Below are 14515 nucleotides of genomic sequence, written 5' to 3'. Positions count from 1 at the left end.
CCAGGTTCATCTGCTAATATTCCATTACTCTCAAGGTAAAAAGGTAGAATACTACCTTCCAAATATTTTTGGAGTCAAACTTTGACGTCAATTTGTAGTATGCAATAACACATAAAAAACTTGCTCCGTCAACATTTTTAAACAAGCGTTTTCGATATGGTGACAATACATGTAGTTGTTTATCAGCATTCTGATCTCAATTAGATTGCTTAAACTCAAGTACAAGATCTTCAGCAGCCTTAACTTCTGTGACCTTTGTAATCTCCAACAACAGGCTGACATTAGTAGGTGTAAAATAACCTTTTAGTTCAAGCTTATTGAACAATTCATGTGCTATTACTGGTTTTTCATTTTGGTGAAAGTCCCCTATATCTAAGAAATCGCATAAGCAGAATTTTAACCAACAATAATGTTCACCATCATAGTGTTTGTTAAGATTAGCTTTCAACTCATCAAATTTCTAATTCAAGTCTGCCATGATTTCATTGCATTTTGATTTTTCTGTAAAAAAATGATAATTTCGTTGTCTAATTTTGAATTCTAGTTGTGATAGATCTATTTATCAATCTATTTATCAAAAAAACAATTTAAATGTCCGGTGGTTTGATCGTGTATGTTACTTAGGTAATGGAAATAAAACTAGTTGATCTGATACCATGAATGATATACAGTCCTATAAAAATACAGCAAAAATTCCATTCTATTTGGGTTTAATTTATTTCAAATATGTCCCACTTTTTAAGCAACCAATGGTGACTCCATAAGTGGCTTTTGTTTCAGATAGAATTTGGCCTAGCATTTAGGAAGTCTTACTGTGTGGGTGATGTGGCCTCTGTAGTCATGATTTGATAATGTTTAATAAACTAATAACTAATCGTAAAATTAGTGCAATACTAATTTCTATTGATTTAGATTGCAATAATAGCAGCCATCTTCCTTAATATACTACTCAAATATTTTCATGAAAGCATGGTAATAGGTTATCAAGTCTATACGAAAGTTTTCTCTAGTGATGCAAAAAAAATTTTTTTTTGTAAATAGTTATATACTTACACACTTGAGGATAGATAGATTAATGTTTGTGTGATACTCTATTCCACAGCGATACGTCCACCACTCCCTGTAATTTGGTATATCTGTTGTTATTTTTGTTTTTTTTCAGCTTTGAAGTTTGAGATTTCCGTTTAGTTTCTTGCAATTTAAATTTACTTAATAATTTTGATACGTCCACCACTCCCTGTAAATTACAGAAAAACAACAAACGTAATAAAAACACAAATAATAATAAACAGTACACGACATACTACAGTAGAGTGCCAATAAAGGGTATATTGGCCATTTGCTGTTTTCTATATTAATAAATAATTTTAAAGAAAACTGTGCTGCTGTTTGCTTTTGATTTGCCGATTGACTGATGACCAAAATATGTCATTTTATCCACTGTGCGTTTGCAGAGATATTTGGATGTGTTTCTTTGCTCCCACCTTAACACAGGTTAGATGATTTCTAGGTCCAGGTAACAACCGACAACACTTTAATTGACCTAGGTCTAACAATTCACATATTGCTATTACTTAGTATTACGGAGTGACCGGTCTGAGGGTCAAAGTTTTGTTTTAAACTGTGGTCATTCCATGCCATCTTGGATTACTGTATGTATTTTTATGGCTAATAAAGAAATGAACTAGAGGGTACTCCGAGAGTACAAACCTCCGCCTACTGTAAAATTCATTTTTTTTATTAGTTCTAAGTGTAAATATGTTAACTGCACACTACAAAGTTGTGGATGACAGTGTGGTGTAATGGTTATGTATCCAGCCTCTCACAGATTGCTGGTTCAAGTCCCACTGAGGTTTTTTTTTTTTTTTTATTTTTTTTTATAGTTTTTTGTGGTCCTTGATCTTTGACCCTGACCTTAAAAATTTAACTACAATTATATGATGTGTCATTGATCATTGTGGCTAAGTTTGGTGAGAATCGGATAAAAACAGTGGTCTCTAGGCAGTAAAATAATATTTTGTTAGTTGTGACCTTGACCTATGACCTTTTCCCCTCAAATTCGAAATCCTCCGAGCTTTTGGGCCCTAGTTCATTGTGGCCAAATTTTGTGAGAATCGGATAAAAACTGTGGCCTCAACGCTGTTGACAGACACACACACAAACATACAGGGGTGAAAACATAACCTCCTTGGCTGAGGTAATGAATGAATGAAAGTATACAGGAAAAAGAACATATCTCAAGTTGCACAGCAACAGTACATGAAGGTGATATGGTAGAAACTGCACACCAGTGGGTGTAATGCCATTAGATAGAAGCTCTACTGAACCTACCCCAAGTTGCACAGCAACAGTACATGAAGGTGATATGGTAGAAACTGCACAACCAGTGGGGGTAATGCCATTAGATAGAAGCTCTACTGAACCTACCTCAAGTTGCACAGCAACAGTACATGAAGGTGATATGGTAGAAACTGCACAACCAGTGGGGGTAATGCCATTAGATAGAAGCTCTACTGAACCTACCTCAAGTTGCACAGCAACAGTACATGAAGGTGATATGGTAGAAACTGCACAACCAGTGGGGGTAATGCCATTAGATAGAAGCTCTACAGAAGCTGCTTTAGTTAATGTTTTTATATCATCTTGATAACTGCACAGTATAGAGTAAACATCATTTGTTGAACACACAACAAAAGCTAAAAAAAGGAGAAAAATATATACATTTTACTACCTAAAAAACTACTATAAACAATTGTTTTCAACAATTTATAAATTTTATTATTTAAAATACATCCAGAAACCGATCCTTGAATTAAACAAAATATTGAAAATCCATTTTAAAAAAGGCATCAAAAGCCATACCATTTACTTGGGTAACCTCATATTGGTTTTTAAGTGATCGTATTCCTCTAGCAACATCCAACATCAAATCTGTATTATTCTCTAGGATTGCATCCTTATATGGGAACTATGAATATTCAACAAAAAACATTAGAATAAATGATTATTCATCAAAGTCATTTGAATATTTTGTATCACATATTTTTTGTGGACAATGAGAAGACAGCAATTATGACGATTATGATGGGATGATGGGGTAACAGTAATAAAAATGACAAAAGAGCTAATATTATTAGAGATGATCATGATGATAATAAAATAACCTTCTTTAAAGATGTATTGTCCCCCAAAAAACATGAAAAATGAAGATTAATTAAATCAGACTTTGAATATGTTATTTTGTAGTTTTAATAAAGTTAATCACTTAAAAAAAATAATGTTTTCACAAATAAATGGTTAAATTCAACCAAAATCCATTGGCTGGTAGCCAATTTGACCATGTTTTGCTTTAAATTACATTTTTTTCAAGTAAATACTTTTTTTTTCGATCAAATTTTTGGTCAAAGTAGATAACTATTATGTTACATTAAAATGGAAATATACATTTTTAAATTAGTTTAATAATTAAATGTCGGGGATGGATTTAAATAACTTTTGTAACTTTATATATGCATAATTTAAAAAAAACTTACTTCTTCAGTAGTTGGGTATTGTGCAACACAAATGCTAGGAACATGTTGTAGGCCGGGTAATCTCTGATACAGCTCCTCTGTAAGGTAAGGCATGAAGGGGCTTAGAAGCCTCAGGCCAGCCTCAATACACATGAACAGTACAGAGCGTGAAACATTACCAGAGCCTGATTCATCATTATATAATGAAGGCTTGATGGTCTCCTTTGTATAATAAAAAGAAAAGATTGTAGGTAATTCTTCAAAAACCAGGCACCTTGGCCTTATTCACTGGATTTGTTATATTAGGCATCTCAGAAACTAGCAGCTGATAAACATTAAACAGTTTCTAGTGCAATAAAATGTTTTAATTAGTATTACTGTATATAATTATTGATATTACTAAACTTAATATCAATTGAACACTTTTGTGTTTAATCTAATTGATATACATATATAGTATCTCATACCAGGTACACATCACACAGACATTTGTGCCAAAAGTGACGTATTGCTGATGTCACGACTCTCAGCTTGTAATCATGAAAACCTGAATTGCAAATTTCCGCTGTATGGCTGAGCTTAGAAAGGATCCAGCGGTCGATAGCTCTGCTGTTTTGCATAACCTGGAGGCAATATACAGAGAAAAATAAATTCAATAAATTGAGAATTGCACAATTACAAAACGTTTGTATTGAATCCAATTATATAACTAGAAAGCCACTCCGAGAGGGCATACCTCCGCCTACTGTAAAATTCTCCTACATAAGATTTTTCCGGTAAAAAAAAAAATATATATATATATTTGTGCGTGTCTTATTATGCTGTTTGTGATTTAGGCTAATTTCATTACAAGCATGTGTATGCGAGTTTGGTGTAATGGTTATGTAACGAGCCTTTCAATTAACAATAGCTTCAGTCGACTAACAATAGAACAGCAACGCGAAAATCAAACGAGTGAATTTGAAAAGAAATAGGTTTTTTTAAACTACTCGCATAAACAAAACGTGCACTTTAAATCAGATTATGTTTTAAAATTACAAATCACAAATTATAACTCTTGCCTCTTGTTAAAAAATGAAGTTTTTTGGACAAGTACTCGAGAAAATGCAATTTCAGTTTACTTGTTACTTTAAGACTGCTCGCCGGCTTTTGAAAAATTCTGTCCTATCTTTTAACACTAGCAGGTCTAAAAAAGTATACTAGAAAGTGGTCCAGAATTGGGACTGTGGTCCCAAATGGTCCCAAAATTTAATGGAATGGTCCTTGACCACATATCTATATGTCTCTTCATTTTGGTAAAGATCTTGTAATTACTTTTTGAGTAATCCTGCTAACAAACAAACAAACTAGCCTTCGCGCATAGCGCGATACTTGGCCAAATCAAAATTGGCCTCCTAAACAAACTTGACTTTGACCGATTTTAACCCGATCAAAGTTCAGTATATGTCATAAACCTCCAATGTAAAATGAAAATAGAGACATAATTTCTCTAGATTTAATTATAAATCAGCCGTATAATTTATATACTAAGAAATATACTTGAACAAACAATAAAAAAAAATCTGATTTCGTTTCATTTCCCAAGGTGAGACTCGATCTCGGTAACTTAAATGCTGTAGACACCAGCACAGACCACCGAGCCATACACAACTGACTAACATTTGAAGATAGATTCCTATGTGTATTTACCATTGTGAGCGATAGAGCGATGACAAACACACACACAAACCGAACCGAACAATAGAACAGCACGCGGAAAAAACACACGGGTGAATTTGAAAAGAAATAGGTTTTTAAAACTATTCGCATCAAAAAACCTGTACATTAAATCTAATTATGTTTTAAAATTACAAATCACAAATTATAACACTTGCCTCTTGTACAAAAATGAAGTTTTTTGGACAAGTAGTTCTCGAGAAAATGCAATTTTAGTTTACTTGTTAATTTAAGACTGCTCACCGGCTTTTTATAATTCTGTCCACACTAGCAGGTCTGAACATAATTTTTAAAAGTGGCCCAGAATTGGAACCGTGGTCCGGATTTTAACCAAAATTGGGCGGTGTCTTCCTTGCACCAGGTGACATGTCTGGTAGTAATTTGGAGTCATTCGAATCAAAACTGTGAGCGCTAGTGTGATGACAAACAAACAAACAAACAAACAGATCAACATACAGTACTTGGCCAATTTTCAATTTGGCCAAGTAACAAACTAGCCTTCGCGCATAGCGCGATACTTGGCCAAATCAAAATTGGCCTCCTGACATTGACCCAATTTTCACCAAAAGTGTATGTCTTATGCTGTGTGATTTAGGCTAATTTCACTACAATCATGTGTATACGAGTTTGGTGTACAGGTTATGTAACCAGCCTTTCAACGAACAATAGCTTCAGTCGGCTAACAATAGAACACCAACGCTAAAAACACACGGGTGAATTTGAAGAGAAATAGGTTTTGTAAACTACTCGCATCAAAAAACCTCTATATTAAATCTAATTTAGTTTTAGAATTACAAATCACAAATTATAACACTTGCCTCTTGTACAAAAATGAAGTTTTTTGGACAAGTAGTTCCCGAGAAAATGCAATTTAAGTACTTGTTAATTAAAGACTGCTCACAGGCTTTTTATAATTCTGTCCTATCTTTTAACACTAGCAGGTCTGAAAATAATTTTTTAAAGTGGCTCAGAATTGGAACCGTGGTCCGGATTTTAACCAAAATTGGGCGGTGTCTTTCTTGCACCAGGTGACATGTCTGGTAGTAATTTGGAGTCATTCGAATCAAAACTGTGAGCGCTAGAGTGATGACAAACAAACAAACAAACAACTAGCCTTCGCGTATAGCGCGATACTTGGCCGAATCAAAATTGGCCTTGGCCTTGACCTTGACCGATTTTAACCCGATCAAAGTTAAGTATATGTCATAAACCTCCCATGTAACATAAAAATAGAGACTTAATTTCTCTAGATTTGATTATAAATCAGCCGTATAATTTATATACTAAGAAATATACTTGAATAAACAATACGAATAATTAAAAAAAAATCTGATTTCGTTTCATTTCCCAAGGTGAGACTCGATCTCGGTAACTTAAATGCTGTAAACACCAGCACAGACCACCGAGCCATACACAACTGACTAACATTTGAAGAAAGATTCCGATGTGTATTTACCACTGTGAGTGATAGAGCGATGACAAACACACACACACAAACCGAACAATAGAACAGCAACGCGAAAAACACACTGGTGAATTTGAAGAGAAATAGGTTTTGTAAACTACTCGCATCAAAAAACCTGTATATTAAATCAATTTATGTTTTAAAATTACAAATCACCAATTATAACTCTTGCCTCTTGTACAAAAATGAAGTTTTTTGGAGAAGTAGTTCTCGAGAAAATGCAATTTTAGTTTACTTGTTAATTGAAGACTGCTCACCGGCCTTTGATAATTCTGTCCTTTCTTTTAACACTAGCAGGTCTAAAAGTAATTTTTAAAAGTGGTCCAGAATTGGGACCGTGGCCCGGATTTTAACCAAAATTGGGCAGTGTTGTTCTTGCACCAGGTGACATGTATGGTAGAAATTTGGAGTCATTCGAACCAAAACTGTGAGCGCTAGAGTGATGACAAACAAACAAACAAACAAACAAACTAGCCTTCGCGCATAGCGCGATACTTGGCCAAATCAAAATTGGCCTCCTGACATTTACCCAATTTTCACCAAAAGTGTATGTCTAATTATGCTGTGTGTTTTAGGCTAATTTCACTACAATCATGTGTATACGAGTTTGGTGTACAGGTTATGTAACCAGCCTTTCAACCAGGGGTGGCGCCAGGATCTTCTCGACGCGGGGGCTACATTCCCCGACGAGGGGGCTATGCGAGCGAAGCGAGCATCACAAGGCTGGGGGCCAGGGGGCCGCCAAGGGCCCCCGGTGGGGGTCCAGGGGGAGAAGCCCCCGGAAGCAACGCGTTCTAGCGTCATTTGAGGTCATTTTAATCAGATTTAGGGTAGCCATTTTTTCCATTTTTTATAATGCATAAATAAAATACTGCGTGCAAAAAAACGATGCGCGATGACTGTTTCAATCCATATTTTTCAATTTAAAAAATAAAAGTTCAAAGAAAATTTAGAAAAATAGAGTTGGAGGTCCTGGAAATTGGACTTATTATACTTCAAAACATGAAACAAAATATATAAGTCCCTATCATGGTTGTGACTGAGCTACGAAATTTTTGAAAAATAGAGATGTTAGGTCCCGGAAAATGCACTTCTTGTAATTCGAAATATGACCAGCTTTATTGTTGGGGCTGAGCTAAGAAAATGTTTAAAACTAGAGCTGCAGGTCTTCAAAAAATTGCATTTTATACTTTGGAAACATCAGGCCCAGAGGCTTAAAAAACGCAAGCGTAGACCTTTTTCAGAGTCGGGGAAATAAGTTTATTCCTCCCAAGTGTATGCCTGCGTACCATCTGGACTTCTGAGTGGTGAGAAATTCATGACATACAGGACATTGAAAATTTAATAACTTCTATAATAAGATGTTGGCTAAGCGAAAATGGCATGTTTTTTTGTTTAGTAATGGATGAAATATTTATTTTAGGTGCCCCACGGTACAGAAGGTTACTTGTAAATTAAAAAATTGGTGAACATACGAACAATTAACATAATTCGTTTTTGCTGTAGTGTAGCGTACGTCGACACAGTACACGACGTAACCGTCGGTAAACTTCGCCTGGAAAATAACTACAGTACACATTTTGGTCCCTGGATGGAACATGATATCACGACCCAACGTTGAACGATTCGTACAAAGGGATACCGCCAGACAAGTGCGTACCTATAGCTATATTGTTTAGTAGTAAGTTAGATCGCTGGCAATAATGAATGCATATAAAGTGCATAATATCACTCTGACGTACTCTCACGGTCAATGAAACGTCGAGGTTTTCTAGGCGCTGAAGCTACGAAGTGAACGCGAACGAATTATATTCCCCGACAAAAAGTACCCGAACCGTCGGTAAACTTCGCCTGGAAAATAACTACATTACACATTTTGGTCCCTGGATGGAACTTGATATCACGCGTCTCGACCCAACGTTGAACGATTCGTACAAAGGGATACCGCCAGACAAGTGCGTACCTTGCTAATGTTTAGTAGTAAGTTAGATCACTGGCAATAATGAATGCATATAAATTGCATAATAGCACTCTGACGTACTCTCACGGTCAATGAGACGTCGCGGTAACTACCAAGTGAACGCAAACGTTTTTTACTGTATATTATATTCCCCGACAAAAAGTACCCGTGTTCCCTTCGGTAACCGTCGGTAAACTTCGTCTGGAAAATAACTGCATTACACATTTTGGTCCCTGGATGGAACATGATATCACGCGTCTCGACCCAACGGTGAACGATTCGTACAAAGGAATACCGCCAAACAAGTGCGTACTAGCTATTGTTTAGTAGTTAGATCTCTGGCAATAATGAATGCATAAAAGTGCATAATAGCCCTCTGACGTACTCTCACGGTCAATGGAACGTCGTGGTTTTCTGGGCGCTGAAGCTATATGAAGTGAACGCGAACGTTTTTTACTGTATGTTATATTCCCCGACAAAAAGTACCCGTGTTCCCCGACGGGGGGGCTAGGCTCCCCGACAAGGGGGCTAGAGCCCCCGTAGCCCCCCCCCCCCCCCCCCCCCCCGCTGGCGCCACCACTGCTTTCAACGAACAATAGCTTCAGTCGGCTAACAATAGAACACCAACGCTAAGAACACACGGGTGAATTTGAAAAGAAATAGGTTTTGTAAACTACTCGCATCAAAAAACCTCTATATTAAATCTAATTTAGTTTTAAAATTACAAATCACAAATTATAACACTTGCCTCTTGTACAAAAATGAAGTTTTTTGGACAAGTACTTCCCGAGAAAATGCAATTTAAGTACTTGTTAATTTAAGACTGCTCACCGGCTTTTGATAATTCTGTCCTATCTTTTAACAATAGCAGGTCTGAAAATAATTTTTAAAAGTGGCCCAGAATTGGAACAGTGGTCCAGATTTTAACCAAAATTGGGCAGTGTTGTCCTTGCACCAGGTTACATGTATGGTAGTAATTTGGAGTCATTCGAATCAAAACTGTGAGCGCTAGAGTGATGACAAACAAACAAACAAACAAACAAACAAACAAACTAGCCTTCGCGCATAGCGCGATACTTGGCCAAATCAAAATTGGCCTCCTGACATTGACCCAATTTTCACCAAAAGTGTATGTCTTATGCTGTGTGATTTAGGCTAATTTCACTACAATCATGTGTATACGAGTTTGGTGTACAGGTTATGTAACCAGCCTTTCAACGAACAATAGCTTCAGTCGGCTAACAATAGAACACCAACGCTAAAAACACACGGGTGAATTTGAAAAGAAATAGGTTTTGTAAACTACTCGCATCAAAAAACCTCTATATTAAATCTAATTTAGTTTTAAAATTACAAATCACAAATTATAACACTTGCCTCTTGTACAAAAATGAAGTTTTTTGGACAAGTAGTTCCCGAGAAAATGCAATTTAAGTACTTGTTAATTTAAGACTGCTCACCGGCTTTTTATAATTCTGTCCTATCTTTTAACACTAGCAGGTCTGAGCATAATTTTTAAAAGTGGCCCAGAATTGGAACCGTGGTCCGGATTTTAACCAAAATTGGGCGGTGTCTTCCTTGCATCAGGTGACATGTCTGGTAGTAATTTGGAGTCATTCGAATCAAAAGTATGAGCGCTAGAGTGATGACAAACAAACAAACAAACAAACAAACAAACTAGCCTTCGCGCATAGCGCGATACTTGGCCAAATCAAAATTGGCCTCCTGACATTGACCTAAATTTGCACCAAAAGTGTGTGTCTTATGCTGTGTGATTTAGGCTAATTTCATTACTATCATGTGTATACGAGTTTAGTGTACAAGTTATGTAACCAGCCTTTCAATGAACAATAGCTTCAGTCGGCTAACAATAGAACAGCACGCGGAAGACACACGGGTGAATTTGAAAAGAAATAGGTTTTGTAAACTGCTCGCATCAAAAAACCTCTATATTAAATCTAATTCAGTTTAAAAATTACAAATCACAAATTATAACTCTTGCCTCTTGTACAATAATGAAGTTTTTTGGACAAGTAGTTCCCGAGAAAATGCAATTTAAGTTTACATGTTAATTTAAGACTGCTCACCAGATTTTGATAATTCTGTCCTATCTTTTAACACTAGCAGGTCTGAACATAATTTTTAAAAGTGGTCCAGAATTGGTACCGTGGTCCAGATTTTAACCAAAATTGGGCGGTGACGTCCTTGCACCAGGTGACATGTATGGTAGTAATTTGAAGTCATTCGAATCAAAACTGTGAGCGCTAGAGTGATGACAAACAAACAAACAAACAAACAAACAAACAGACAAACAAACTAGCCTTCGCGCATAGCGCGATACTTGGTCAAATCAAAATTGGCCTCCTGACATTGACCTAATTTTCACCTAAAGTGTGTTTCTTATGCTGTGTGATTTAGGCTAATTTCACTACAATCATGTGTATACGAGTTTGGTGTAAAGGTTATGTTCAACTAACAATAGCTTCAGTCGACTAACAATAGAACAGCAACGCGACAAACACAAGGGTGAATTTGAAAAGAATTAGGTTTTTTAAACTATTCGCATAAAAAAAACCTGTATATTAAATCAACTTTATGTTTTAAAATTACAAATCACAAATTATAACTCTTGCCTCTTGTACAAAAATGAAGTTTTTTGGACAAGTAGTTCTCAAGAAAATGCAATTTTAGTTTACTTGTTAATTTAAGACTGCTCACCGGCTTTTGATAATTCTGTCCTATCTTTTAACACTAGCAGGTCTGAAAATAATTTTTAAAAGTGGTCCAGAATTGGGACCGTGGCCTAGATTTTAACCAAAATTGGGCAGTGTCGTCCTTGCACCAGGTGACATGTATGGTAGTAATTTGGAGTCATTCGAATCAAAACTGTGAGCACTAGAGTGATGACAAACAAACAAACACACAAACCAAACAGATCAACATACTTGGCCAATTTTCAATTTGGCCAAGTAACAAACACACAAACCAAACAGATCAACATACTTGGCCAATTTTCAATTTGGCCAAGTAACTAGCCTTCGCGCATAGCGCGATACTTGGCCAAATCAAAATTGGCCTCCTAAACAAACTTGACCTTGACCGATTTTAACCCGATCAAAGTTCAGTATATGTCATAAACCTCCCATGTAACATGAAAATAGAGACATAATTTCTCTGGATTTAATTATAAATCAGCCGTATAATTTATATAATAAGAAATATACTTGAACAAACAATAAAAAAAAATCTGATTTCGTTTCATTTCCCAAGGTGAGACTCGATCTCGGTAACTTAAATGCTGTAGACACCAGCACAGACCACCGAGCCATACACAACTGACTAACATTTGAAGAAAGATTCCTTTGTGTATTTACCATTGTGAGCGATAGAGCGATAGAGCGATGACAAACACACACACAAACCGAACCGAACAATAGAACAGCACGCGGGAAAAACACACGGGTGAATTTGAAAAGAAATAGATTTTGTAAACTACTCGCATCAAAAAACCTGTACATTAAATCTAATTATGTTTTAAAATTACAAATCACAAATTATAACACTTGCCTCTTGTACAAAAATGACGTTTTTTGGAGAAGTAGTTCTGGAGAAAATGCAATTTTAGTTTACTTGTTAATTTAAGACTGCTCACCGGCCTTTGATAATTCTGGCCTTTCTTTTAACACTAGCAGGTCTGAAAGTAATTTTTAAAAGTGGTCCAGAATTGGGACCGTGGTCCGGATTTTAACCAAAATTGGGCAGTGTCGTCCTTGCACCAGGTGACATGTATGGTAGAAATTTGAAGTCATTCGAACCAAGACTGTGAGCGCTAGAGTGATGACAAACAAACAAACAAACAAACAAACACACACACAAACCGCACCAATCAACATACTTGGCCAATTTTCAATTTGGCCAAGTAACTAGCCTTCGCGCATAGCGCGATACTTGGCCAAATCAAAATTAGCCTCCTGACATTGACCCAATTTTCACCAAAAGTGTATGTCTTATGCTGTGTGATTTAGGCTAATTTCACTACAATCATGTGTACACGAGTTTGGTGTACAGGTTATGTAACCAGCCTTTCAACGAACAATAGCTTCAGTCGGCTAACAATAGAACACCAACGCTAAGAACACACGGGTGAATTTGAAAAGAAATAGGTTTTGTAAACTACTCGCATCAAAAAACCTGTATATTAAATCAAATTCAGTTTTAAAATTACAAATCACAAATTGTTACTCTTGCATCTTGTACAAAAATGAAGTTTTTTGGACAAGTAGTTCTCGAGAAAATGCAATTTAAGTTTACATGTTAATTTAAGACAGCTCACCGGCTTTTGATAATTCCGTCCTATCTTTTAACACTAGCAGGTCTGAAAATAATTTTTAAAAGTGGCCCAGAATTGGAACCGTGGTCCAGATTTTAACCAAAATTGGGCGGTGTCGTCCTTGCACCAGGTGACATGTATGGTAGTAATTTGAAGTCATTCGAATCAAAACTGTGAGCGCTAGAGTGATGACAAACAAACAAACAAACAAACTAGCCTTCGCGCATAGCGCGATACTTGGCCAAATCAAAATTGGCCTCCTAAACACATTTGACCTTGACCGATTTTAACCCGATCCAAGTTCAGTATTATGTAATAAAGATCCCTTGTAACATGAAAATAGAGACATAATTTCTCTAGATTTAATTATAAATCAGCCGTATAATTTATATACTAAGAAATATACTTGAACAAACAATAAAAAAAAATCTGATTTTGTTTCATTTCCCAAGGTGAGACTCGATCTCGGTAACTTAAATGCTGTAGACACCAGCACAGACCACCGAGCCATACACAACTGACTAACATTTGAAGAAAGATTCCTATGTGTATTTACCATTGTGAGCGATAGAGCGATGACAAACACACACACAAACCGAACCGAACAATAGCACAGCAACGCGAAAAAAACACACGGGTGAATTTGAAAAGAAATAGGTTTTGTAAACTACTCGCATCAAAAAACCTGTACATTAAATCTAATTATGTTTTAAAATTACAAATCACCAATTATAACACTTGCCTCTTGTACAAACATGAAGTTTTTTGGACAAGTAGTTCTCGAGAAAATGCAATTTTAGTTTACTTGTTAATTTAAGACTGCTCACCGGCCTTTGATAATTCTGTCCTTTCTTTTAACACTAGCAGGTCTGAAAGTAATTTTTAAAAGTGGTCCAGAATTGGGACCGTGGTCCGGATTTTAACCAAAATTAGGCAGTGTCGTCCTTGTACCAGGTGACATGTATGGTAGTAATTTGGAGTCATTCGAACCAAAACTGTGAGCGCTAGAGTGATGACAAACAAACAAACAAACAAACAAACAAACACACACACAAACCGCACCAATCAACATACTTGGCCAATTTTCAATTTGGCCAAGTAACTAGCCTTCGCGCATAGCGCGATACTTGGCCAAATCAAAATTGGCCTCCTAAACACATTTGACCTTGACCGATTTTAACCCGATCCAAGTTCAGTATATGTAATAAAGATCCCTTGTAACATGAAAATAGAGACATAATTTCTCTAGATTTAATTATAAATCAGCCGTATAATTTATATACTAAGAAATATACTTGAACAAACAATAAAAAAAAATCTGATTTCGTTTCATTTCCCAAGGTGAGACTCGATCTCGGTAACTTAAATGCTGTAGACACCAGCACAGACCACCGAGCCATACACAACTGACTAACATTTGAAGAAAGATTCCTATGTGTATTTACCATTGTGAGCGATAGAGCGATGACAAACACACACACAAACCGAACCGAACAATAGAACAGCACGCGGAAAAAACACACGGGTGAATT

General features: G+C 36.2%; 1 protein-coding gene across 1 annotated transcript in view; it reads right to left on the bottom strand.

Moving 5' to 3' along the window:
- Positions 1-1053: 1053 nt before the first annotated feature.
- LOC140047799 (valine--tRNA ligase-like) overlaps positions 1054-14515 on the bottom strand; it is a 30592-nt gene continuing 17130 nt past the window's right edge. The window contains exons 20-24 of the mRNA XM_072092831.1: positions 3980-4135; positions 3534-3734; positions 2863-2968; positions 2524-2696; positions 1054-1237 (exon numbers count right to left, since the gene is read on the bottom strand). Of these exons, the coding sequence (XP_071948932.1) occupies positions 1073-1237; positions 2524-2696; positions 2863-2968; positions 3534-3734; positions 3980-4135 (801 nt within the window). The 3' untranslated portion in view covers positions 1054-1072. The remainder of the gene's footprint in view (positions 1238-2523; positions 2697-2862; positions 2969-3533; positions 3735-3979; positions 4136-14515) is intronic.

This window comes from Antedon mediterranea, chromosome 4 (genome assembly GCF_964355755.1).
Source record: "Antedon mediterranea chromosome 4, ecAntMedi1.1, whole genome shotgun sequence".
Taxonomy (NCBI): Eukaryota; Metazoa; Echinodermata; class Crinoidea; order Comatulida; family Antedonidae; genus Antedon; species Antedon mediterranea.
This window is presented reverse-complemented; position numbering and strand designations above follow the sequence as displayed.